At 43.1% G+C, this 27,722-nt stretch overlaps 1 protein-coding gene across 7 annotated transcripts in view; it reads left to right on the top strand.

Moving 5' to 3' along the window:
• Window positions 1-27,722, top strand: part of SZT2 (SZT2 subunit of KICSTOR complex) — a 120,331-nt gene that overhangs the window by 84,136 nt on the left and 8,473 nt on the right. For 5 of the 7 annotated variants that reach the window (XM_070745062.1, XM_070745057.1, XM_070745058.1 and 2 more), the window contains exons 50-67: window positions 2,280-2,453; window positions 3,240-3,422; window positions 4,667-4,824; window positions 5,861-6,021; window positions 7,319-7,416; window positions 8,645-8,777; window positions 8,936-9,063; window positions 9,166-9,275; window positions 11,215-11,397; window positions 12,654-12,924; window positions 13,251-13,330; window positions 15,630-15,755; window positions 17,698-17,900; window positions 18,738-18,831; window positions 19,514-19,594; window positions 20,461-20,535; window positions 23,997-24,210; window positions 26,611-26,794. In XM_070745062.1, coding sequence (XP_070601163.1) covers window positions 2,280-2,453; window positions 3,240-3,422; window positions 4,667-4,824; window positions 5,861-6,021; window positions 7,319-7,416; window positions 8,645-8,777; window positions 8,936-9,063; window positions 9,166-9,275; window positions 11,215-11,397; window positions 12,654-12,924; window positions 13,251-13,330; window positions 15,630-15,755; window positions 17,698-17,900; window positions 18,738-18,831; window positions 19,514-19,594; window positions 20,461-20,535; window positions 23,997-24,210; window positions 26,611-26,794 — 2,656 coding nt within the window. The other 2 variants (XM_070745060.1, XM_070745061.1) reach the window with 2 other exon arrangements.

The following is a 27,722-nucleotide window of genomic DNA, read 5'->3' as shown; positions in this document are numbered from 1 at the left end:
TTCTGATGGTGATTAAAATGAAGTGACATGTAGGAGACGAAACTGTATTCTTGAATAGGGAGCCAGACTAACTAGAGATTGAAATATTTCTGCTTGGAACAAGACATTTTGGGTTTTGATCCATTCGTTTAGCTGGTGATGTTGATTGGTGCTGCCTATATGCAGAGAGAATAACGCATGCCCTTTGACAAACTCTTGCCTCCTTTTCCACCTGCACTGTGGTTTGGTTGTGTGGGTAATGCATCACTTCAAAGTGTGTCTGACCATTCTTCTGTCGTGTAGGTTCCATGTTGGATCTTGTGCGGCACCTGTTTCCACCTTCCCAGTTTCAAGGTAGCTTCCTGTAGATTCCAGTGGGCCATTGAATTTTTTTCCAGTGCTGCTTCCCATCCTCATTTTTGATCCTAGCCTGCTGTGCTGTTGGCTTTTGCTCAGTTTATTGTGTCACCCGTGTTTCCTCTTCTGTGTTTTTCCCCTACACATCTTTTTCTTCTTGGTTCCAAGGAAAAGCTTCCCCCCCAAGTAAGGATTATTTGTCAAAGTTAAGGAATCCACAGCAAAAATAGGAAATAACGGCATATTTGGTGGCTTCAGGTAGAGATAGAATAATTATTTTTCTGTTCACATTTGAACCTTTCATCTTGAAATCAAAATGGGAGTAGAACATCATGCTCATTTCAGAAGATCTGTATAAATCAATGGAGCATACACTGCTGTAGGGTTTATTTTGCAATACAAAGCAGTAGACAGTTTTCTTCTGTATAATCCTGGAATTGGGATTCCATGATACTCGGGAATCAAGGTGTAAAACTATGCAGCTGGCAGTAGATTGATGGACCCTGCAATGCATTCAGAAACAGCCTTAATTGAATGGATTTTATTTATTTATTTATTATTTATTTATTACTTAGATTTGTATGCCGCCCCTCTCCGAAGACTCGGGGCGGCTCATTTTATATTCAAAATCAGAATAAATGCTGAGCTTGGGCAAGAAATGTTCATGTTTGCTCAGGATCTTAAAACTACTGGAAATGGGACTGGAACACTCAGGATTGTGCAACTTTTGGAGCAGGCTTTTTGCATGCCTGGAACAGGCTCTCCTTCTCTTTCCTAGGCATGGTTTAGGAGACCTATCTCCACGCCATCTATTTCTTCCATGCAAAGGCTACATCAGGCCAAGGCCATGCTAATAGGAGGTGCTGAGCATGTTATGATTACCTTTGACGATGGGGTGCATGATTCAGATAGCATCTACAGAGTCTCTGCCATCGTGCACCTTCTGCATGGGCGAAACTCACTACTTCTGTCTGTAACTGATGTCATTTTAAAAACCTAAGATTGCTGGTGTCTGCTGATGCACGCCCTTCTTAGGAACTTTGGCATGCAGATATTAACAAGAGATTTTGCTTGGCAAAGTGTGATTCCTATAGAATTACCAGTTGTCTGTCTGTCTGTCTGTCTGTCTGTCTGTCTGTCTGTCTGTCCTTCTTTCTTTCTTTCTTTCTTCCTTTCTTCCTTTCTTCCTTTCTTCCTTTCTTCCTTCCTTCCTTCCTTCCTTTCTTCATGCATTCATTCGACGTTTTTAATGCCGCCCTTCTCCTTAGACTCAGGGCGGCTTACAACATGTTAGCAATAGCACTTTTTAACAGAGCCAGCATATTGCCCCCACAATCCAGGTCCTCATTTTACCCACCTCGGAAGGATGGAAGGTTGAGTCAACCTTGAGCCGGTGATGAGATTTGAACTGATGACCTGCAGATCTACAGTCAGCTTTAGTGGCCTGCAGTACTGCACTCTACCTACTGCACCACCTCTGTTGCTTGGTCTCTCGCACCCCCATGCGGTAATGTGGTGCATTACATGCCAGAAGAAGGTTAGACAAACGGAAAGAGTTACCCTCACAAACCTTGTTCCCCAGTTTTCAAGGGGTCCTGACGCAGTACAGGGAAGGAGCTGCTTGTTTGCTTGCTTGCTGCTGTTTGCTGGAATAAGTAAAAGTCACCTAGAGAGAGCTGATCTGTTGTCTGATGCTTTTGCTGGCTGAATTTTGCTAAGCCCGCAATGAATGCCATTGTCTTGTAGGGAAAAGCCCATTCGTAGTGGGGAGCAGGTCTCTTTGTTATCCATAGTATGTTGATTTCCTTGTCCATGTTTGTTTCACCCTTTCTCTCTGCACATATTTTTTGTTTAACTTTCCTACGTAGCATCCCAAAGATGCTGAGTTTCTGTAGCAAGTACTAGGGTGAATGGGCTCAAGCAGGTCTTCTATCCCCCTGCAGGTGTTGCATGCATTGCCCTGTCCTTTGTGGATGACTGTGGAAATCCCATTTCACTGTCTCGCTGGGTGAGGCCCTCCGCTGTCCTGCTGAGCAGCTCATTTCTTCCAGAGGCGGACTTTGAAAGTTTGACTAGAGCCAACCAGCATGAGTGTGAACCTGGCAAGACACAGTCAGGTAGGAAGGCAAGATTTCTGTTTTCCAAAAGAGTTCATAAGCAAAATAGTGTTGTACATACTCCTGATCAGTTGGAGGATGATGAAGATATTGAGGACTCGGATTCAGATAGTGTTTATGAATTAGTGTGTGTGTGGGGGGTTACAGGTAGTAGAACAGGTGAGAGACCAGCCACAGAATGGGGCTATGAGTTTAGGATTTAGCGAGGGAGAATCAGATGCTCGCTGGGTTAACCCTAAATTCAGAAGGGCCCAAAAACGTAGAGAACAGAGGTCTGGAAGAAGATATTAAGGAGAGGAATGGGTTAAATACTGTAGTTATGTATTTGGCACGTCAGGAGGTCAGTGAAGAAGAAGGGTGGAGTTTCAACGTTGCCGAAGGGAAAATGGATGTGTTTTTTGCCGTGCTAAAGTAAGCAAACATATTCTGTGTTGTTAACAGTCAGTTCTGTTGTTTTTCAAAGTCATGCTGTTAGGAAAATAAATCTTGTTAAGTGGAGCAGGAGAAGGAATGTGAGGAATGCAGCTAAGAGAGATAAGGACCGAGCGCCTGTATGGAATGTGTTTGAATTATAGGAGAGCAGAGAAATAAATAGAGTTTCTTTATTCATGAAATGATGCATTTAATAAGAGTTATTTGTAATTGCTAAATTTCTACCAGAAACCAGAACAAATAGTGGGACCAAAATGAGACCAGGTGCACAGTTCCCAAGTTCAAGGTTCATTTGGGAATTGCCGTGGCTTTTTTCTAAGAGGCATTCTCTTGAAACAGACTTTTTCTCTGCAGCCTTCTCTCCTCTAGTACGCTTTGACATCTGGGAGAAGGGAAACATCAGCTTGCTGCAGCTGTCCGAAAGGCTGCGCCATGCCCTGCGCCATGCCCTCTGTGATGCCCTCATGGAATTTCATGTGCTCTCCAATCCGTTGTGTGTTGAGACAGCCACTGAGCTGGAGGATCCAGATAATGTTGGTAAGGGGGAGGGCCTTCTCTGTGGCTGCCCCGGCTCTATGGAACCAACTTCCCCCCGATATCCGTATCGCTCCCACCCTGCTGGCCTTTCACAAGGCTGCGAAGACCTGGCTTTGCCAACAGGCCTGGGGGCCAATTGTATGTATATGTATATGAGTGTGAGCACCATTTCTTATAATAACTTTTTTAAAGGGGTTTTAGTTTTTTAATGTTTTAACCTTAGATAATGTTCGACTTCTTTTACTGTTTTGTATCTATTTATTGTATTCATACTGTTGTTGTAAACCGCCCTGAGTCCTTCGGGATTGGGCGGCATAGAAGTCGAATAAAAAAGAAAGAAAGAAAGAAGGAAGGAACGAACGAACGAACGAACGAAGGAACGAAAGAAGGAGATAGATAGATAGATAGATAGATAGCTAGATAGATAGATAGATAGATAGATAGATAGATAGATAGATAGATAGATAGATAGATCTATCTTTGGGTTACTCTGCTGCTAAATTCTGCAAAATTATTGCAGCCAAGGGTTGCCTGGCTCCCATATGATTGTTCTTGGGAGCAAAAGGAATTTTCCTTCATGAATTTAATTCTGTATTATCTAAGTCACTGGTTCTCAACCTTTCTAATGCCATGACCCCTTAATACAGTTCCTCATGTTGTGGTGACCTCCAACCATAAGTCTAGTGCTAATTCTCCCGACAGAGCTTTAAGCTGATTGGCAGGAAGGTCAGAGGGACACCCCCCACTGTAAGCGCCTTATTGCTTGGATTGTAAAAATATGTTCCAAGGCACCAGAATAGAAACTTTAGTTTCTAACACCATGGGAAATTTGTTTTTCCCCTTGGTCTTAGGTGACTCCTGTGAAACGGTTGTTCGACCCCCAGGTTGAGAACCACTGATCTAAGTGTTCTCGAGGCTTTGGAAAAGAAATGGCTTCTGCCATTTCTGAACTTCATTAAATATAGCAGGGCTTGAGCTTAGGAATAGTCACGTGCAAAGGCACACAGCTTACCATGGTGTTACAGTTCTTTTTTGAAGATTTAGGATTGCCTTTTGTGGAGTTCTTTTTCACTGGCTGTCACATAAAACAATAAGAGATTCGTTAAAGCTAAAGCAGCTTCTAAAAGACATAGAAAACCACGGGGCTTCAGACAGTTCTTCCTATGGAGACTGGAAAAAGAGGGATTTTCTGGTTTGAGTAGTGTGGGATTTTTCACTAGCTGTAATAGAGGCTGTACTTTCAGGTCTGCGCCGGACAATGTCGGAATCAAAAGGACTGACTTACAATGCCAGAGGCAGAGCATGCCCTCCACCTCTGCCCTTCTCAGTGCCCACCACAAGTCTGGGTGAACCTGTCACACCTACAAGCAAGATGGGACGACGGAGCTTCTGGGATAAGCTGGTAATGACTATGGAAAAACAGAGGGGGAAGCTGTTTTGAGTGAGAAGGGGAAGGGTCAAAACTCACAAACAGGAACTAAATCGAAGAACTTTTACAGCAGAGTGCAAACCTAAAAACTTCTTAATGTGGTCAATACTCTAGCCATATTGTTATTATCCACTACTTGCTTTATAATTCAGTACAGTGGTACCTCTACCTAAGAACGCCTCTACTTGCGAACTTTTATAGATAAGAACCACGTGTTCCAGATTTTTTTGCCTCTTCTCAAGAACCATTTTCCACTTGCAAACCCGAGCCTCTGTGGGGCCTCTAGGAATCTGCTGGGAGGAAACAGGACCGGAAAAGGCGAGGAGAAGCCTCTGTGGGGCCTCTCTAGGAATCTCCAGGGAGGAAACAGGGCTGGAAAAGGCTGGGAGAAGCCTCCGTGGGGCCTCTCTAGGAATCTCCTGGGAGGAAACGGGGCCTCCACCCTCCCTGTGGTTTCCCCAACACATTATTTGCTTTTACATTGATTCCTATGAGAAAAATTGCCTCTTCTTACAAACTTTTTTACTTAAGAACCTGGTCACGGAACGAATTAAGTTCATAAATAGAGGTACCACTGTATTATAATTTTTCAGCCCCAGACTTTAAGAAGTACTTTTCAGGTGAATGTCTCACAGGAAACACTTTGAAATTTACCCCATAAAGCGGGGATGGGCAACTATGGCAACTCTGTACGTCCATGCGGCCTCAGGATTTCTGGGAGTTGAAGTCTACAGATCATAAAGTTGACTTAGTTGCCCACTTCTGCCATAAAGGATCTCTAGAAAAGACCTCCAGCCCAATGGCGTAATTATAGACCTGTTTCAAGTTAGACCGGCAATAAGTGCTGAGTGCTATAGTTTCAGAATAATATATTTATATCATATTACGTGTGAATTATTACAATGCTCTTCGTTGTTTGAAAAAAAAGGCCAGAATGTGGCATTATCAAAACTTGTCTAATACAGAAGCTTAACAGACATGTTTCCATGTGCTCTGCCTTAATTATCAGAGCAAACCAGAGATGGCAGACCAAGGAAGCCCCAAAACTACAGATGACATTGTGTTGGAGCGGCCTGAAGAGAATCGGAGTCGCCGTCGTCATAAGACTGAAAGCGTAAAGCAGCACTCAAGCCAGGAACGTGCTGCTTCCGAGCAGGAACAGAGCCAAAGGCAAGCATGACAGCAATAGCGCTTAAACTTATATACCGCTTCACAGTGCTTTACAGCCCTCTCTAAGCGGTTCAGAAAGTCAACTTATTGCCCCAACAGTCTTTCTCTTCATTTTATCCACCTCGGAAGGATGGAAGGATGAATCAACCTTGAGCCTGGAGACATTCGATCTGCTAAATTGCAGGCAGCCAGCAGGCAGCAGAAATAGCCGACAGTACTGCATTCTAACCACTGCTCTTTTGATAGCTTCCACTCACATTATATTCTAGGAAATTGTGGGAAGGGTTCTTTCTTCCATTTTAAATCCTTCATTTTTTATGTACTGGGGTGCACGAAATTCCCACATCCTCAAAAAGGGCCTAAACTGATAAGCAATAGGACAACCAGGCATCATCATCATCATCATCATCATCATCATCATCATCATCATTATTATTATTATTATTATTATTATTATTATTAGTATGTCAATACAACACAGCAAACCAGATCACTATGCTGGATTTCGTATTTCATCACCAGTCGGGCGCTTCCCAAGCACCTAAGTCTGCGTGATGTAGCGGCGAATTATGTTTGCCGATCCCAGTAAAGGGGCCTTTTGCAATTGACAGATGGAGATTTTGTCAATTCCGATGGTTTTCAAATGTCCGCTGAGATCCTTTGGCACTGCGCCCAGTGTGCCAAGTACCTTTCACTGGCTTATGCCAGAGTCGTTGCAGCTCGATTTTTAGATCTTCGTATTTCACTAATTTCTCTAGCTGCTTCTCCTCAATTCTGCTGTCCCCTGGGATTGCGATGTCCATGATCCATAGTTTCTAATCCCCGGAGATTAGAACTGCTCAAGACTCATTTATACCGCTAGGCATGGGGGAGTTGAGATAGCTCTTCCCCCTAGGCCATTACAAGTTATGCATGGTATGTTTGTGTGTATGTTTGGTTTTATAATAGGGGTTTTTCGTTGTTTTTTATTATTGGATTGTACATGTTGTGTTTATTATTGTTGTTAGCCGCCCCGAGTGCGGAGAGGGGCGGCATACAAATCCAATAAATTATTATTTATTATTATTTTTCTCCACAATCTATTATTATTATTATTATTATTATCATTATCATCATTATTATTATTAATTAGATTTGTATGCCGCCCCTCTCCGAAGACTTGGAGGTACAGGTAATAGGTACATATAATAGTGTCAACCTTGGGCAATTGAGATGACTCCGCTTCTCCCTCACTCCATGATTTCTTCTCCCTGGGATCTCTTTTATCCTTGAACCACTTGATATTTTCTCTTCATAGGCGTCGGACTTGCCAGCTAGAGGAAGGAGATGTTGGAATTTTGCATCCAGTTTTCAGTCAGACTTGCCAGTCCTGGATGGCTTTCATGAACCGTCTGGGTATGTTTCTGCTTTCGTGCCCTGAGCATTTCTCTTTTCTCTGGTTACAGCTTAGCTTAGTGTGGGCAGATTCTGATTTTCTCTCTGTGTTGATACAGTCTTTTAAATCTGGATCTCCATATAAGGAAAAAAATCCCTCCCCAGTAGGAACAAAATATAAATCTCAAATATTGTTCCTTGAGTCCAACTCCCCTAGCTGGCGAAAAAATAGCTTGCTGTCATGTGAATGATAAAAGAGAAGAGAAGCTGAAAAACAAGATGATGATAAACATATTGACCTAAGTACTGTGGACCTAAAGAAACTGAGAGTCAAAGAACTGGGGAAAAAATCTCGACGACTGGGGTGAAACATGCAAGGGCCGTGCAGAAAAATCAGATTACATTTGTAAAATCAATGAACTGATGCCTATGCACCAAAAGCAGCCAGTTCATGGACAGATCTATGAACCATCATGGTGACCTCTTTCAATTAGCAAGATACACAAACTAAGTTAAACTTTTTCTTTTCTGGAAAGCTGGGTTTTTTCGTAACTTACTTAACTAGGTTTCAAGTATCAAATTGAAGGGATTCCTGCAGTGCTGGTTCAGATCCTCGTCATGTTTTTAAGTTTTTATTTCTATTGTTTTGGATTTATTATAAGACTTCAACATACATATGTGATTTTTAAATAAAAGTTATGAAACCTTAAAAAAAAGGATAAAAACCTAACACCCAGAATAAGGTTAAATGATAAATGAAACTTGCTGATGGACCACAAAGCTTCTTGGTTTTTTGAGAAATGTTCTGGGTGAATTTTGTCCGGATATACAGTGTTCCCTCGATTTTTGCGGGGGATGCATTCCGAGACCGCCCGCGAAAGTCGAATTTCCACGAAGTAGAGATGCGGAAGTAAATACACTATTTTTGGCTATGAACAGTATCACAAGCCTTCCCTTAACACATTAAACCCCTAAACTGCAATTTCTCATTCCCTTAGCAACCATTTAGATTATTACTCACCATGTTTATTTATTAAAGTTTATTAAAAAAAATATTTATTAAAGGCAGACGAAAGTTTGGCGATGACATATGACGTCATCGGGCGGGAAAAACTGGTATAGGGGAAAAAAACACAAAGTATTTTTTAATTAATATTTTTGAAAAACCGTGGTATAGCCGTTTCACGGAGTTCGAACCCGCGAAAATTGAGGGACCACTGTACTGTATGTTGGTTTCTTCACTGTACAGGGTGTCCATCAGTGCAACAGTGTGTCCTAGAAAGTGTCTCCCGCTTCTTGCTGCCTTCTATCATGCTGCAAGTAGTGAATCTCGTCACTACTCTAGCAAGTGACACCACTGTCAAAGTGTTTGAAAAAGTCAGGTAAGTGCTGAGGCTCAAACTGCCCAGATAATAGGGAGCTGCTTACAGTTTAAGGAAGCTCTTTTACAAAGATCGGAATAATGTCTTTGGGAGAAGAAGCTGGAATTACCAGGTGGATATCCTCATACCAACATGTAACATCTTATCCTTTGCTGTAGCGGTCCTCAAGGCATGTCCTTTGCACCATATTCTCTGACCCCTGGCACCAGTGCCCGGCCGGCTGTTATTCGACAATTTACTCTGCTCGGACGGAGCTTCCACCAATGGCGCTGCAACACAGAACAAGGTAAATAGTGCATAGTAGGAAAATGGAGGGGGGTGGAAGTAACCTGTGTCTTTTACTCTTTTTGGGGTTCAGGAACTATATTTCATAATGCAATCTTTCTAGCTGTCAAAGGATTCCAGCGCTTTGAGAGTACTGAGCTTAGCTCTGCAGATAAGGGTTGTGATGTTGCTCCCCGACAACGATTCCTCTTCATGGAAATCATTGACAAAAAGGTATGTGTTTATTTTGGGAGGGGGGGTATTTTTTTTCTCCACTCAAAAACATGTTCAATATCATATACCTTCCATCTGCATTCCAATATAATAATTATCCATTTACTTTGGTACAGTGATACCTCATCTTACAAACGCCTCATCATACAAACTTTTCGAGATACAAACTCGGGGTTTAAGATTTTTTTGCCTCTTCTTACAAACTATTTTCACCTTACAAACCCACCACCGCCGCTGGGATGCCCTGCCTCCAGACTCCCATTGCCAGCGAAGCACCCGTTTTTGCGCTGCTGGGATTCCCCTGAGGCTCCCCTCTATGGGAAACCCCACCTCCGGACTTCCGTTGCCAGCGAAGTGCTTGTTTTTGTGATGCTGAAGTCCGGAGATGGGGTTTCCTATGGAGGGGAACCTCAGGGGAATCCCAGCAGTGCAAAAATGGGTGCTTCGGCTGGCAAAAGGGGTGAATTTTGGGCTTGCACGCATTAATCGCTTTTCCATTGATTCCTATGGGAAACATTGTTTCGTCTTACAAACTTTTCACCTTAAGAACCTCGTCCCAGAACCAATTAAGTTTGTAAGACAAGGTATCACTGTATTTATCCTCCTACTAGTGCTACCTCCTTTTCTTTTCTCCCCTGAAAAATTAAATATAAAAATTTCCAACATCTTTGTTCAAATTTGCAACAGCATTAGCTAATACAGCTAATCAACTACTATTAATCATCTAATACATTTGGGTCAAAGGGACCCCTAACAGTGCTAATTTTCAATTTTCATATACAGTGGTACCTCGAGATACGAGTTTAATTCGTTCCGGACCTGGGCTCTTAAGTCGAGCAGCTCTTATCTCGAACGACTTTTCCCCATAGGAATTAATGTAAATAATTTTAATTGGTTCCAGCCCTCAAAAAACTCACAAAGTTAGTCTAAATTATGCAGAAAGACATGTTTTTAATGAAGAAATGTACATGTACATATAAATGAATAATGAAGTTTCTTTCACTTAACTTGTAAACTTTCTTAAACTTTTAAATTTACATATGTTCAACTTCTCTGCCACCCAATCCTGTAGGACAGAGGTCCCCAACCCTTTTTGCACCAGGGACCGGCTTTAAGCGATCAAGAGAGGAATGGGTGAATGAATGGACGGAGGGTGGGAAGGAAGGAAGGAAAGAGGGAAGGGACAGGAACAGGAACAGAGGAAGGAAGCAAGGAAACTTATGAAAGGGGAGAGTAAGAGAGGAATGAGTGAAGGGAGGGAGGGAGGGAAGAAGGTGGGAAGGAGAAAGAAAAGAAATAGAGGAAGGGAAGGTAAAAGAGAGAAAGAAAAAGAGCAAGCAAGAAAGAAAGAAAGAAAGAAAGAAAGAAAGAAAGAAAGAAAGAAAGAAAGAAAGGGGGAAGGGACAGGAACAGAGGAAGGAAGCAAGGAAACTTATGAAAGGGGAGAGTAAGAGAGGAATGAGTGAAGGGAGGGAGGGAGGGAAGAAGGTGGGAAGGAGAAAGAAAAGAAGAAATAGAGGAAGGGAAGGTAAAAGAGAGAAAGAAAAAGAGCAAGAAAGAAAGCTGCAAGCCCCCCCCCCCCCGAGTCCCCCAGGCCGGCTGCAACCTTTTAAAACACGTGCGCCGCTTCGCAGCTGTCTCCTGAAGCCGAACGCGGAAGTTAGCGTTTGGCTTCAGGAGACAGCTCCTTGGCGCTTGTATCTCGAATTTGGGCTTGTAAGTAGAACAAAAATATCTCTCCCCTCCCAGCTCTTATCTCGAGTTGCTCTTAAGTAGAGCAGCTCTTATGTCGGGGTTCCACTGTATCTTTATTTATTCACATACATCTCTAAATCCTTTAAAAGGTTAAAGCTATGAAATAATAATTTGGTGGTCTGAAGTCTGATCCAGAAAATGCTGAAAATGAGTTTTTCTTGTCCTGTTTTTTTCCCTCCCCCAGTTGGTGCTGTACACTTACAATTGGTCTGTGGACCTGGGCAGTGCCCTGAACAACTCTCTCACTCGCTTACTACAGTGGCAAAATGCCCGGGCCCATGTAGTACACTGCCTGCTTAACCAGAAGCTTGGGCTGTTCCATCATTACTGCTATATGGACACCCCCTGGCACGAGGACAGCAAGCAGGTAGTTACTATTCTTTGCTTCTGTTTTCGTGATGTTCTGCTTCAAGGGGTGTCAAACTCAATTCCATCGAGGGCCACATCTGGGCTGTGTTCTCCTTAGAGCTAAGGAGAAATTTCCTGACAGTCAGAACAGTTAATCAGCGGAACAGCTTGCCTCCAGAAGTTATGAATGCCCCAACACTGGAAGTTTTTAAGCAGATGTTGGATAACCATCTGTCTGATGTAGTGTAGGGTTTCCTGCCTAAGCAGGGGGTTGGACTAGAAGACCTCCAAGGTCCCTTCCATCTCTGTTGTTGTTGTTGTTGTTGTTGTTATTGGCTGAGCATGGCCAGTTTGGTATGATTTGTGTCAGGAGCACCCTTAGTGACTCACTGTAGTGAGCAAAAATAGGCTCCTAATCTCCATTTTCATTGGCAGAGAGTTGCAGGAGGCCATTCCAGCAAAATGATTGGGAGCCTGTTTATGCTGGCAGAGACACCATAGTTGTTGTGGTTAGCTCTAGCCCAGCTCCTGCCCCAAGCAATGTGGAGGTGGATGTGGGGGAGACATCCACATGTCGCAGGCCTGTTTTGCTTCCAGTATAATCTGCCGATGAAGCCTCCTCTGACCAAGGAAGCGTGAGTGACAGGGAAGAGGGGAGTTTGGCAGACAGTCCAGGAGGAGATCAATCATTTGTATCATCTCTGGATTCTGAACAAGAATTAATGACACATCCATGCATGCATAGACTGATGCATAGGAGACAACAACTGAAGGATTATTACAAGAGAAAATGAGGCCACCTGTGGTTGGGGGGGCTGCTGTAATTAGTGTTACAGATAAAAGCACAGCCTGGTGTTTTAGCCTCATGGCAGTTTATCTGATTCATTGTTTCGTCAAGATCATGGTTTTTGCTGTTCAGGATTGTGTGTGTGGACTCAATTTCCCAGTTATTGGGTGAGCAATTGGACTGCATTTAACGTGTTCCTTGTGTGTACCAGAAAATCCCTTTGACATTTAAAAAGGGAGCTGTTTCTGTTTTTCTGTTTATAAAAACTTTTGGGTTTTCCTTTTATCGTGTGGTGTGTGTCTTCCTGGACTAATTACCCTGTAATTACGGGCAGTTGAGACACTCCGGCAGAACAATAGGCTGGTCCTTTACTGTCTCCAGGCTGATCCTGCAGGCCACATCTAAGCACCCAGAGGTCGGGATCTGGCCCGCGGGCCTTGACTTTGACACTCCTGCTCTAAACTAATACTGCATCTTCCTTTGTCTAGGAGCAAAATCCCTTCCTAAACTCTACCTTGGAAATTGATGCCCTGATCCGGAGCCCTAGTGTTCCTCCGAGCAAGGAGCAGGGGCGCCTCAGCAGTTCAGCACGCATCTTGCAGCCTTTGCACTTTCCTCCGGACATGGTCCCCTTTGACGAAGCCCTTCGAGACGTTTCAGTCATCCAGCCTATTGTGCACAACCCGGAACAGGGTGTTCACGACCCCGTAGCCCAGCATGGAGCTCAGTTCCTAGAGATCAAGAACACAGAGAGGAAAGGTAAGTGCAAAGTTAGGGGTAGAGGGGAGGGATAAGCAGGTTCTGGCGTTATTACAGTTCTGGGGCTGCCCTGAGAATCCCTGTGTGAAAACTGGCCAAGGGAAGAATTCATCAAGGCAATATAAGTAAAGCAGTAGAATGCTGTAGAGCCAGATTTGTTCCCATTTATGAAGATGTCAAATCTATAGTACAGGCAAATGTCTTCTATGAATTCTTAAAAGCATAAGTTTTCAGTTGGGAATGCTCTCTGGCAAAGAAGAACCTGATAGCCCAAGAACCCCAGAGCCCTGCTCTCTTCAGTTCCTGCTCCTGTTCCTGTTCCACAGAGCTGGAGAAACACATGAAGATTGAAAACCTTTTTGTGACATGGCAACAACGTTCCGCTCAATCCAACATGCCCATCAGTGTGAGTTTGGGGATGGGACATGGGGCTGGGATATGATAAGCTACAAAAATGATGATGATAATCCCATAAAATGTTTTTCACCATAAGGGAAGACTGTAAATTGAACCAATGTAATATTGAAATACAGGTAGTCCCTGACTTACAATGGGGATCCGTTCCCACGGCGCATCATAAGCCGAGTTTGGTGTAAATCAGAATATTCCGATTTACATGAATATTCTGACTTACACAGCGGCAGCGGCTTCTTCAAGGAACCAACAGCCGGCGAAGCCTCCTGCTGAACATTCGGGCGAGGGGATCTCTGCAGTGGGCGGCCTCGGAGGCTACAACAACGCAGCACTGAGAAGGACCGGCTTCAAGGGTTGGTCTCTTGAAGCCAGTCCTTCTCGGCACTGCGTTGCTGTAGTCTCCGAGGCCGCCCACCACGGAGATCCCCTCGCCCGAACGGAGGCAGTGGCAGCAGCAGCCTTGGAGGCTGCAGCAATGCAGCGCCAAGGAGGACCAGCTGTTGGTCCCTTGAAGCTGCCGCCACCTTTGTTCGGGCAAGGGGATCTCCGCGGGGTTTCCGAAGCCGCCGCCCACCGCAGAGATCCCTTCGCCTGAACAGAGGCGGCAGCGGTGGCTTCGAAACTGTCCCCAGGTCGTCGTGACGACGAAACGTCATACGGCGGGGACGACGTAACCCGGAGACTACCTGTATAGTTCTCTGGGGCTCACTTATATTACTGCTGTTCTTGTGTTGCTATAAATTCAATTTTAATAATTACCAGTGTTCATTGCTTGTTTGGACATTACTAGGTGAGAGACTATGAACTAGTTCACCCATAGGAGTGTTCTCTTCCCCTGCCTCTTATACTGTTTCTAGGTGTATTGTGTAGAGCTTATGATTCTTGTGCTTCTCTTGTGAATTGTGTAATCATGGTGGTTTTAAAAACTGCCAGTGTTTTTAGGCAAATAATAATACTGTACAAATGTAGAAAGTGAGTCATTCACTCCTAAGAAGAAGGCTGTGACAAGGAACTGGCTTGTCATTGATTTTATGATATTTGGTTTTTAGCTTGTAGTTTTTAATTAATTAGATTTGTTTATATGCACTGTTTTATATTGTCTTGTGAGCCGCCCCGAGTCATCGGAGCAGGGCAGCATACAAATCTAATAAATAATAATAAAAATAACTTCTGAATAACCTTGCCAACAAAACTATAGGACTTGTCCAAGCAGTCATAAGAAGTCAATACTGACCAAAAAGCACGAGGTAAAACATTAAGGACAGGCTACTAGAAACTATACCATACCAGGAGGTCACTGTCTCTCTGTCCAACAACCACAATAGACTTTAGTTTGCAATCTAGAAGTCATCAAGAACAATTATGTTTAGAAGAACAAATGAATTGGCTTTCAGCTGCTCTGAATATATTTAAAAGGCTAAAGATTTATATGACCTAAGAAAAGCCAGAATAATATCCCCGATATTATCTTATAATGTAAGAAATTAGTTTTTCATTAAATATTGTAAGATTGTTATTTGTTGGGTTCTCAGTGCTCTCTGAGCTTGTTCTCATTTTGTAGATGTTTAGTTACCTTACTTGGTAATAAAATCAGCACATTAATATACAGTGGGGTTTGGTGGCTGTTTTTAGGTAGCTTATAGAACACCAGCAATTCAACCCTGAGCTTACATATATTCGCCACTATTGGAAGGAAAATTAATTTTCATACATTATCTTGGCTATGTCAGAGCAGGTCTGATAATCGTTGATAGTTTTTCTTTCCTTTTAAAACAGCTTCTTTTAGCAAGATAAGTAAGTTTGAAGAGGCAGATAAATTTATTTCTTGTTCCTGTTTGATTGTCTGCATATACACTGCTCAAAAAAAAATAAAGGGAACCCTCAAAGAACACATTCTAGATATGAATGAATGAAATATTCTCGTTGAATACTTTGTTCTGTACAAAGTTGAATGTGCTGACAACATGTAAAATGGATTGTCAGTGTTGCTTCCTAAGTGGACAGTTTGATTTCACAGACTTTTGATTTACTTGGAGTTATATTGTGTTGTTTAAGTGTTCCCTTTATTATTATTTTTGAGCAGTATATTTAAAAGAGCAGACATTCACATAAGGTCATTCCCTACTCCATAGGTGGCCTATTGTCCAGAGGAAAAAGGTTAAGAGAGAGATTATGGCACCTTTCCCTTTGAAAAGCTTTCCAGGAATGTTAGGGTATTAATCAGTGTGGTTTTAATGTATGAAATAGGCTTAGCAATATGCAAACGTTTTCTCCTGTGTGTATGTGTGCAGCTTGCAGACCTAGACACCCTGAAGCAGTCATCGCGCTTGGTCCACTACTGTGCTACACCCCTGCTCTTTGATCCAGGCTTCCGGCAGCAGATTCAGGCAGACCAACAAAGCAAGCTGGAAGGCAAGGTGAAACAAAGGGAAAGGGAAACACCTTTTGTAAATCCCTCCCCTCCCCAAGGGTGGCTCGTAAGAGGATTTCTTTTTTCTCAGATTGAACTAATGGGATGAACGATTGGATAAGAGCGAGATTAGAGTAAAAACTTCAATTTAAAGAGGCATTGCTGGAGGGTAATCCTTAAAATCCCATTTGCCTATTCATCTGGAGCAGTGTTTCCCAACCTTGGCAACTTGAAGCGATCAGGACTTCAACTCCCAGAATTCCTGAGCCGGCAATACTGACTGGGGAATTCTGGGAGTTGAAGTCCGCCAGGCTTAAAGTTGCCAAGGTTGGAGAGCCCTGGACTGGAATAGATGAACATATGTGTGAAATTATATCTCAGAGCTCCTGGTGCTTTCAACATGGTTCTCAATGGTGCCCACCCAACCATTGATGCCAGTATTACCTTGTCCCAAAGATTTTCAGACCTTTCAAATCGTCATACAGTAATACCTCATGATACGAACTTAATTGGTGCAAGGAGGAGGTTCGTAAGACGAAAGGTTCGTAAGATGAAACATTGTTTCCCATAGGAAACAATGTAAAGTCAATTAATCCGTGCAACCAAAAAACCCCCCGCAAAAAAACGGCTTTCGGCGACTGCTGGGAAGCCGCGCGGCTGTTTTAAAAGGTGACAGCCGGCCTGGGGGGCTTCCCAGAACCCCCCGAACCCGGATTTGGGGTTCGGGGGGTGCTGGGAAGCCCCCCAGGCCGGCTGCGACCTTTTAAAACACCCGCGCCGCTTCCCATCTGTCTCCTGAAGTTGAACGGCAAAGCCGAACTTCCGCGTTTGGCTTCAGGAGACAGATGGGAAGCGGCGCGGCTCTTTTAAAAGGTCGCAGCCGGCCTGGGGGGCTTCCCAGCACCACCCCGAACCCGGAAGTTCGGCAAAAGTTCAGGGTTCGGGGGGTGCTGGCAAGCCCCCCAGGCCGTCTGCGACCTTTTAAAACACCCGCGCCGCTTCCCAGCTGTCTCCTGAAGGTGAACGTTAAAGCCGAACTTCCGCGTTCGGCTTCGGGAGACAGCTGCGAAGCGGCGCGGGTGTTTCAAAAGGTCGCAGCCGGCCTGGGGGGCTTCCCAGCACCCCCCCGAACCCCGAACCCGGAAGTTTGGCAAAAGTTCGGGGGTTCGGGGGGGTGCTGGCAAGCCCCCCAGGCCGGCTGCGACCTTTTAAAACACCCGCGCCGCTTCGCAGCTGTCTCCTGAAGCCGAACGCTAAAGCCGAACTTCCGCGTTCGGCTTCGGGAGACAGCTGCGAAGCGGCGCGGGTGTTTCAAAAGGTCGCAGCCGGCCTGGGGGGCTTCCCAGCAACCTCCCGAACCGAACCCAGGGTTCAGCAAAATTTTGCCTCTTCTTACGAACTTTGTTCGAGTTACGAACCGGTGTTCGGGAGGCTTCTGGGAAGCCCCGCCACCCGGCTGTTACCTTTTAAAACAGCCACGCGGCTTCCCAGCAGTCTCCGAATGCTGGTTCGTAACTCGAAAAAAGTTCGTAAGAAGAGGCAAAATTTTTCTGAACCCCGGGTTCGTATCACGAGTTGTTCGTAAGACGAGGGGTTCGTATCTTGAGGTACCACTGTACTTCCCTCTGACTCCTTATTTTTTCTAATCTTCTCAGAAACAGTTTCACAAACATCATCTATTATTTGAGTGGGGGGAATGTCTAGACTTAGTTTTGGTCCATTGTGTCCAAAGTCCTTTCCATGAAGGTCCATTAAATCCCATTATTACTTTATATTCTTAACAAGGAAGGGCTGGATTTATATGGTCTCATTCTCTCCTAATTATCCAAGTAGATTTGAGGACTCACTGCAAGACTGAAGCCCAGATATTACTGTAAGATTATTGCATTACATAAATTCACCTTTCTGCTGAGAAAGAGATCATTGCCTGACTATTTGCTCACATTCAGAAGCGCCATCGCTCCAATGACTCCACAGCATCTGGTCGGGACCGAAGCCACAGTTGTGACTCTGCAGAAGGGCTACCATGTCGATCCAAGGATGAGGCTTGGCTGCTGGAACTATGTCACACCTTTCTCCAGCAATACATACAGTATCTACAGAGCATGGGCTTCATCTTAGTACAGGTGCGCCCAGCCTCACCTGCTCGCAGGTTAGTATGGATTTAGCAGGGACGGGTGATTTACAAGTGAGATGGGAAGAGGGGATTTTGTTGTTGTTTGTTTAACTGAGCCGGGGTGGCGCAGCAGGTAAAGTGCGGTACTGCAGGCCACTGAAGCTGACTGTAGATCTGCAGATCAGCGGTTCAAATCTCATCACCGGCTCAAGGTTGACTCAGCCTCCCATCCTTCCGAGGTGGGTAAAATGAGGACCCGGATTGTGGGGGCAATATGCTGGCTCTGTTAAAAAGTGCTATTGCTAACATGTTGTAAGCCGCCATGAGTCGTAAGGAGAAGGGCGGTATAAAAATTGAATAAATAAATAACTGTTCTGGATTGCACCAAAGCATATAGGAGAGACATGCTTTCGTTGGGAGAGAACCTCCTGCAAAATGTGGTTGAAAAATTATCAGGTTAAAAGTAATTTTAGTAATTATCATTATTAAAAGTAGACATGCAAGATCTTAAGTTTGTTTACAATACAGTAGTACCTCTAGATACGAGCTGCTCTACATGCGAGTATTTCCAGATACGAGCTAGGAGGAGAGAGACATTTCTGTTCTACTCCCGAGCTGAAATTTGGGATACGAGCCGAGTGTCCACTAGGTGGCGCAAGAATCCTTGCTTTTGGATAGAATCCTTGCTTTTGTTTATCTTGGAGGGGAAAAAAGTTATTTGTTCCAGAATACGAGTTGCCTCGAGATACAAGCTCCCTTATGGAACGAATTATGCTCGTATCTAGGGGTACTACTGTATATTGAATTTTTTAAAAGACAGAGTATATCCTGGTAGGTCTTTGAAGGTCTTTCTGTATTATTCTGGATTTTCAGCAGCACCAGCCGGATTCGAGCTCTGGCATCAATGGCTGGTGAGGCACGGGGCTCCTTCTCATACTCCAGGCCAAAGGTGGATGGGAGTCCAAAGGTAAGAAAGCTAATTATGATCAGGGTGCTAGCAGGCTCTGTTGGCATTGTTGCTTCATCATAGGTAGATGCTTGGCTGGAGGGAGGAAGGGGTCATCTAACAGAGAGAGATTGGACCTCATGTTTCCTAGCCAGTGATCCCTTTGGAGGCATATTTTCTAGGTAACCATCGTGGAGGCATACTATTTATTATTATTATTATTATTATTATTATTATTATTATTATTATTATTATTTATTAGATTTGTATGCCGCCCCTCTCTGTAGACTCGGGGCGGCTCACAACAATAACAAAGACAATGTCAGAACAAATCTAATAATTAAAAAAAACACTAAAAACCCCATTATTAAAAGCAAGTATACACACAAACATACCATGTATAAACTGTATAGGCCCGGGGGAGATGTCTCAGTTCCCCCATGCCTGACGGCAGAGATGGGTCTTAAGAACTTTACGAAAGTCAAGGAGGGTGGGGGCAGTTCTGATCTCCGGGGGGAGCTGGTTCCAGAGGGTCGGGGCCACCACAGAGAAGGCTCTTCTCCTGGGTCCTGCCAAACGACATTGTTTAGTCGACGGGACCCGGAGAAGGCCAACTCTGTGGGACTTAACCGGTCGCTGGGATTCGTGCGGCAGAAGGCGGTCAAAGAGATACTCCTGAAAAAAAAATGTATTGATTTTCTAGACCACGAACCCTCCTGTCACAGCATACCATTTGCAAAGAGCTTTACCTGGGGGCATTGTACTAATGGAATTGGCTTTCCAGGTGAGTGGAAATTATCTTTTGCCATGATCCCAGACCATATAGCTTAACAACAGTCAAGGTTCCTAGGTCAGCACATTCTCAAGATTAAGTACAATGGGGAAACTAACGGTATAGCCAAGTGTTGTGAGATGGCAAGCACTAGAATTGCTGCTGGTGTTGTTGTTGGTGGTGGTGGTTCTGGTGGTGGTGTGTGTTTGTGTGTGGATCTTCCTAAGCTGAAGGCTGTGTTTCATTAAGGTTTTGGTTTTTTTTAAATGGCACGCTAAAAATACGATTTAAATCTGAGATAAACTAATCTTGATTTAATTTCATTTATATTCAAATGTAATTAAATCAAATATATTGTTATGATGCCTTCAGTTATACATTCAGCCGTTTCCCCTTAATATCAGATTAAGCACTATCTTTTGTAACAATTTTTGGAATTCTTTTGGGCCATATGCAGCACTTGAGCTATAGAGAAAAAAACAGAGTTGAGATAACCATCATAGATGGAAGCAATATCAGTGAATTAGCTGTTTTAAAGAATGATATTCATTTTATTTTACTTAGTTTTAGATGCTTTTATGCCGCTACACTTTTTTTATCCTTAAGATTTAAATGGCATATAGCTACATCTCTTGTTTTGTTGTGGTTTCATACAAATTCCCTTTGGAATTTGGACATATTTGAAAATACGATTTCTGTTTTTATAGATTTTATGCACACTCTTGTGGGTCTGCCTCAGTTTCTATATAAATGTTGCAATACTACAAGAAGCAAATGGGATAAACTCCAAGGATAGTTTTCAGAGTGAGATAGTTAATAAAGGTAACTGCAATGTATGGACAGAAGAAAATTGACGTTTCATCTTTTGCTCCTCTTAGGGATGTTATTTTTGTGTGAAACAGTATGCTCTGGAATGCTCACGAATCCCCATGGGCCAGACTGTCAATTCACAGGTAATACTGCCATGATTAGGGTTTCCCTAACAGGTAAAACTCGGTGGATGTAGAAAATGTCATCAAAATATATGCACAGGTGGCAACTTGAACCTTGTAGACTGTTTTCTTGATTTTTGCATCTTAGGCATTCAGAATCCTGCTCATCAAGTGATCACTCTCCTGTGATTGATTGATTGATTGATTGATTGATTACCGTATATGTTTTCAGCTGAGTGGCAAGTCTTAGTGGCCACATAAGAATGGTGGAAAGCCTTAAGCATAAAACGTATCAGGAAAGACTTAATGAACTCAATCTGTATAGTCTGGAGGACAGAAGGAAAAGGGGGGACATGATCGAAACATTTAAATATGTCAAAGGGTTAAATAAGGTCCAGGAGGGAAGTGTTTTTAATAGGAAAGTGAACACAAGAACAAGGGGACACAATCTGAAGTTAGTTGGGGGAAAGATCAAAAGCAACATGAGAAAATATTATTTTACTGAAAGAGTAGTAGATGCTTGGAACAAACTTCCAGCAGACGTGGTTGGTAAATCCACAGTAACTGAATTTAAACATGCCTGGGATAAACATATATCCATTGTAAGATAAAAATACAGGAAATAGTATAAGGGCAGACTAAATGGACCATGGGGTCTTTTTCTGCCGCCAGTCTTCTATGTTTCTAAGTAAACTTTCTCTGGGACTATCTGCAACCTAATCCTTCAGGCCTCCTAATGGTGTTGATATAACTGAGACCATCCACCTTGCTGGCGGACGATTGTCTTTTTCTTGTCTTTCCTTCCACTTTTTCCAGCATTATAGACTTCTCCAGAGAACAGTTATATAATGTGATCAAAATACAATAGATCAGATTGTTCTATGATCCCCGCTGTATGATTTTCTTGGCTATTTTATTCTCAAGGGTCTTCTGCAACATTAAAGTTCAAGAGCATCAATAGTCTTTCTGTCCTTCTTCTCCAAAGCCCAACTTTCACATCCTTCAAGAGTCACAGGGGAAATCATTCCCTGCATAACATATAGATGGGTCACTGCATCTGAATATCATTTTCAAAGCCTTATTTGTTATTTGTTGATATTTGGTCCTAAAAAGCAGAAACTAACCATTCAGAATCTTTATTGTCGGTTCTAAAACTATTTGCTCTATCTGCAGTCATTAGTTTGTTCTTTTGTACTATATATTCACTATTGGTTCTATTTTTTACTCTGCTGCTTGACTTTTATTACCAGAACTTTCAGGTTATTTGCATTTTCAGCTACCAGGGTAATGTCATTTGCATAGCATGGGTTATTAATGTTTTTCACTGCAGTTTTAAAACCACATTTATCTTCTTCCAATCCAATCTCCCTCATTATATATTCTGCTTTTGGTTGAATAAATAAGAAGTAGGTATTGCAGCCTTTTCTCCTTTGCCTAGAAGCCAATTTTTTTTAATGTTTCACCCTTCTTCATTCAGTCTGTGGGTTCCCAACCTGTGTATAGGTTGTCATAAAAGGACAATGGAAAGTTACAGAATTCCCATTTTCATAAGCATCTCTTGCAGCTTGATATGGTCAATATCAAGTCTACATTCAATGAAACACATACTAATTTATTTTTTTATATTCTCAGTTTACTCAATTATCATACATAGTTAAACACACAGGCAGACAGATGCAGCAGGATTGATTTAAACAAGAAACTTTATATACAGGAATAACAAATGAGTATTTACAATACCATTAACATAGTCTTCTTCAAGCAGTTACAAGCAAACACACAAGCAGCTTCTAGTTCAGAATTCAGAGAGAGGCAAGAGTAAAATGGACTGAGCCACGCCCAGCCTTCTAGTTTCAGTTTCGATTTTCTGCACAGACTCAGATGTGATTAGCTCCCATTAGCTGACTTGAGTTGCTATGCCTATTCATTGGCTGACCTTGTTACCATTGGCTCTCCCAGTTCATGAATATCTTAACATGTACAATTCAACTTTTCTTTCATAATGTATCCTTTATGATTATTGAGAATTTCTACTTACATTACAGATATTTTTCCCAGAATAATTTGTATACCACATTTTTCGGAGTATAAGACGCACCTTAGTTTTGGGGGAAGAAAATAGGGGGGGAAATCTGCCTACCACATATCCATCTGACCAGTGTCCTTAGTCTGGTCAGTTTCAGCACATTATTTTATCCCTGGTTAAGGTTAAAAAAAACCCCTCTTATTTGGAGAGAGTAACAATGAAAGAGCTTGCAAGCCTTCAGAGCAAATAGAGCTATGAAAAAAAGCCTGCAAAGACTTGGGGCTTGGAAAACATTCTTTGCAGAGAGTAACAATGAAAGAGCCTGTAAGGTAATAGCTGGGAAGATCATTAGCACCTAGTTAGGCCTGAAAACAAACTTTGAAAAAAGCTACATTCAGAGTATAAGACACACCCAAATTTTCAGCCTCTTTTAGGGAGGAAAAAGGTGCGTCTTATATTCCAAAAAACATGGTAGTTTGAATCCCAGATGTTTCTGTTGATAGATGAGCAAAATCACATACTCTTACTTAGCATTTCGGCCCCAGAATACAGTATGCTAGGACTATTGATCAAACTCATTTCTGTTCAAAACACATTTCTACAATGATTATGTTCTGTTGGGCTCTCTGGTAGAATCCTCCCAAAAATTCACAGGTACAAATTTCAGACACACACACGTTTGAAAATTCAAAACAATGTTCTTTATAATGAAAATTCACTTAAACTAAGCCCTCTTTTGGTATGGCAAAGAGCACTTGTCTCCAAACAAACTGGTAATTTGTACAAGTCCATTATCAGTTCTGTGATACTTAGCTTGCAGCTGTGAGGCAATTCACAGTCCTCCTTCTTTCACAAAGTGAAACACACTTTGCTCTGGTTTAGTTTCAAAGCGGGGAAAAATCAGCACACAAAAAGTCAAAGTCAGTAAAGCAGGCACGAAACACAACGATCAGATAATCCTCCACAATGGCCAAACCCACAGGCTGCTATTTATAGCAGCCTCACTAATCACCACAGCCCCACCCAACCACAGGTGGCCTCATTTTCTTTGATAATAATCTCTCAGTTGTTGTTGCCTATGCATCGCTCTCCGCATGCGTGGCTGTATCATGAACTCTTGTTCCGAATCCAAGGAGGAGCTAGATAATTGATCTCCTTCTGAGCTGTCTGCCACACTCTCCTCCTCCCTGTCACTCATGTCTTCTTGGTCAGAGGAGCCTTCATCAGCAGATTCCACCGGGGGCAAAAGAGGCCTGCAGCATGTGGATGTCTCCCCCACATCCACAGTCCTTGGGGCAGGAGCTGGGCCAGAGCTAACCACAACAGATTATAGGTTGCTTGGCTTGCTAATGAAATGAATATTCACTCATCATTATCCCTTTCTCAGTACTGTTTAGATCCATCTGATGATGTGCTATTTTGGCTAAGCTCTCACTTTCAGCTGCTCTCTCCTCAGCTTTCCATGCTCTTCACAGAGGAGTGTGACAAAGTACGTGATCTTATGCACGTCCATTCGTTCAGTTACGATTTCCACCTGCGTATTGTGCACCAGTATCTACTTGGATCTCACATGGCATTACGGCAAGGCTATCACCTCACAAGCTTCCTGGAAGACTTCATCACCCAACATCCTGACATCCCCAAGTTTGGACGCAACCACATTTTTCAGGGTAAGGATTCCAGCAGAGTATTTGGGGAGATCTTTCAGAAGGAATAGGACCGTCTGTGCCACTCTGTAGGTTTACAGTTCAAGAGAAATGGGTGGAATATCACAAGGGCACCCTCAATTATTATTATTATTTATTATTTATTGGATTTGTATGCCGCCCCTCTCCGTAGACTCGGGGCGGCTAACAACAGTAACAAAAAACATCATGTAAATCCAATACTAAAACAACTAAAAACCCTTATTGTAAAACCAAACATCCATATATGCAAACATACCATACATGAATTGTAAAGGCCTAGGGGGAAAGAATATCTCAGTTCCCACATGCTTGACGGCAGAGGTGGGTTTTAAGGAGCTTACGAAAGGCAAGGAGGGTGGGGGCAATTCTAATCTCCGGGGAGAGTTGGTTCCCGAGGGCCAGGGCCACCACAGAGAAGGCTTTTCCCCTGGGCCCCGCCAAACGACATTGTTTTGTTGACGGGACCCGGAGGAGGCCCACTCTGTGGGACCTAACTGGTCGCTGGGATTCGTGCAGCAGAAGGCGGTCTCGTAGATACCCTGGTCCAGTGCCATGAAGGGCTTTATAGGTGATGACCAACACTTTGAATTGTGACCAGAAACTGATCGGCAACCAATGCAGACTGCGGAGTGTTGGTGTTACATGGGCATTTTTATTTTTATTTCTATTTTTGTTTTGTGATGCGCTGTCTTTTTAGCCAATTGTCTAAGGACAGTTTACAAATGGATAAGAATCCATGTTTATTTTGTGTCTCATTTCTAGATAGCTACTAAAGTAATTTTACATAAATCAATACATCATATAAACAGGACTATACCAATACATAAAAAATTTATAATTTCCCTTCTGTCTTGTAGTATCATCTCTCATTTGTATTAAAGGACCAAGGCACTTTAGTCACAAAATTGAGGTTGCTCAATTTAATCCTCCAGAATATTTCTAGCACTTTCTATGATGGCTTTTCCGTGGCGAGTAGAAGAGTTCTAAACTATGTAGCTGTTCTGTCTGGGTCACTCCGGAAGCTATGACCAACCCAAAAAGATAAGCCAGACACACCGGTTGAATCCAAACACAGTTTTATAATGGTAAAGAGAAAAGAAGCCAACAGAAAATGTCCTTACAGATCAGGAAAACACTGGAACTCCAAATAGATACACGAAGGCAATTGTTCATACAGAAACACAGAATCTTTAATGCAGACGAGGCTGTTGAGCTAACAGACACACTCCTCCCACCAGTCTTCAAGGCTGCTGGCCCACGAGCCAGGAACAAAAACGCTGAGAGAAAATGCAGATAACACCAACTCCCCTTTGATAACACTCCACGCTGCCAGAATGATTCTCATGCCTTATAAACCCTTCCCTGCTAATGAGGACCACACCCAACCCCCTGGTGTTTCTCATTCAATGCTGATAATATCTACGCAGTTGATTCCTCCTTTGAGCTATGCGTCTCTGCCGCATACTAATGATAGCTTGTGCGTCATCATCCAGGGACTCCCAGGAATCAAAGCTACTTGCTGGAGAGAGCCCTTCCCCATGGCTCCCAGGCCTTGCATCACCTTCACTTTCGTGACTGCTGTCTACACTATCTGACTGCCAAGAACTCTCCTCTCCGCTCTCAGCCTCCCCCGGGCATGGAGCCAGCAGAGACGCAGCTGGTCTTTGATCTGGCTCAAGCTGAACCACAACAGTAGCCATCCAACATTTTTACTTACAAGACAAGCTAATGAGTTTACTCTTCAGAATTATGTTGAAGACTGGTAATTTCTTTGCATCATGCTAGTTTTCTATCAAATTATTTTTTAAATAAAACAATACAGTTGCTATAAAATCCAGATGTACAAGACATCTGGGAGGCACTCTCTTACAAATCCCCTAAAAAGATACCTAAGAAACAAGCAATAGGAGCAACTGCATTGTTGTCACATCTAATTAAAGAACACCAAAAAAAGCAGGTGAGTAAATGATGATGAAAAAGCAATAGCACTCAAGCTTATATACAGCCTCATAATGATTTATAGTCCTCTCTAAGCGGTTTAGAGAGTCAGCATATTGATCCCAATAATGTAGGTCCTCATTTTACCGACCTTGGAAGGATGGAAGACTGAGTCAATCTTGAACCGGTGAGAATCAAACTGCAGGCAGTCACCAGAATTAACCTGCAATTCTGCATTCTGACCACTGTTCCACCACGATCCTATGAGCCATAATATAAAATATAAAGCAAAATAGCTTCGCTCTGACGGTTAGAATTATTTAGATTAAAGAAACTTTCATTCTTGTGTATTCCTCCCCACCCTGATGGGTAGGAATGTTTAATTTTAGGGGTTTTTTTTGATGCTGATAAACAACCCACCATATCTTTTCTCTTTTTCAACAGGCGCACTAGCTTTGCCTACCAACACCATCACAGCCCATCAGCTCTATAATTACATAACTGATCATGCCAGCACCTACCATATGAAACCCCTGCGCATGGCCCGGCCAGGAACTAGCAATGAGAGCAAGAAAGGGACTCCTAGCTCTGAGCAGAATGAATATGCGCTGGTCTCCATTTGGAACAGGTGCGTGAGTCTAATGCACTTTGAAGGGTTTGATAAAAGTTGCTATCACTTATTTGCTCCCAGAATTTCACCTGTAATGTATGTATGCATTTATTTATTTGTTTGTTTGTTTGTTTGTTTGATTGATTGATTGATTAATATGCCACCCCCTCTGAAGACTCGGGGCGGCTTGCAACATATAGTTTAGTTTAGTTTTATTAGATTTGTATGCCACCCCTCTCCAAAGACTCGAGATACAGAGATACAATATTTATCAGGCACCTAGTACAACTACAATAATGCCAAAGCATGCCTGTAATTTACAGATTATATCAATGACGGCAAACCTTTTTTTCGTCAGGTGCAAAAAGTGCACACCTATAATTCAATGCCTGCCCACACTCCCCTGCACATGCATGTGTGGAAACACCCCCCCCCCCGCAATTCCATGTCTCTGTGCATGCATGCATGAATGACCCCTCCATGCCCTGAAGCCTCCAGAGGCCGGAAATGACCCATTTCCAGACTATCAGTAGCCCTGTTTTTCACACTCCTCAGGCTCCAGAGGCTTCCTTGGGCCTGGGAAGGGCCAAAATCCCCCCCCCCCCAAGGCCTTCCGGAGGGTGAAAACGCCCTCCCAGAGCCTCCCCATGAGCCACGTAATTACCTGGCATCCAAAATGAGCTGCATGGAGACTTCTGGGAGGAGAGGTGGGTGGGGTCATATGAAAGGCAGCTGGCCAGTACACCCATGCACGCTGGAGCTCACCTATGGCACCAGCTCACGTGTCCACAGATATGGCTCCGTCCGCATGCCACCTATGGTATGCATGCCATAGGTTCACTATCACAGGTGTAGATTACTGGATTTTCTTGGAATTAATTAACTAGGTAAAAAATACATATTTGAGACAATACGAATGTATTACAGTAATACCTCATGATACGAA

Source organism: Erythrolamprus reginae, chromosome 3 (assembly GCF_031021105.1).
Source record: "Erythrolamprus reginae isolate rEryReg1 chromosome 3, rEryReg1.hap1, whole genome shotgun sequence".
In the NCBI taxonomy this organism is placed as follows: Eukaryota; Metazoa; Chordata; class Lepidosauria; order Squamata; family Dipsadidae; genus Erythrolamprus; species Erythrolamprus reginae.
The sequence above is the reverse complement of the archived record's forward strand: the minus strand, read 5'-3'. Positions and strand labels throughout refer to the sequence as shown.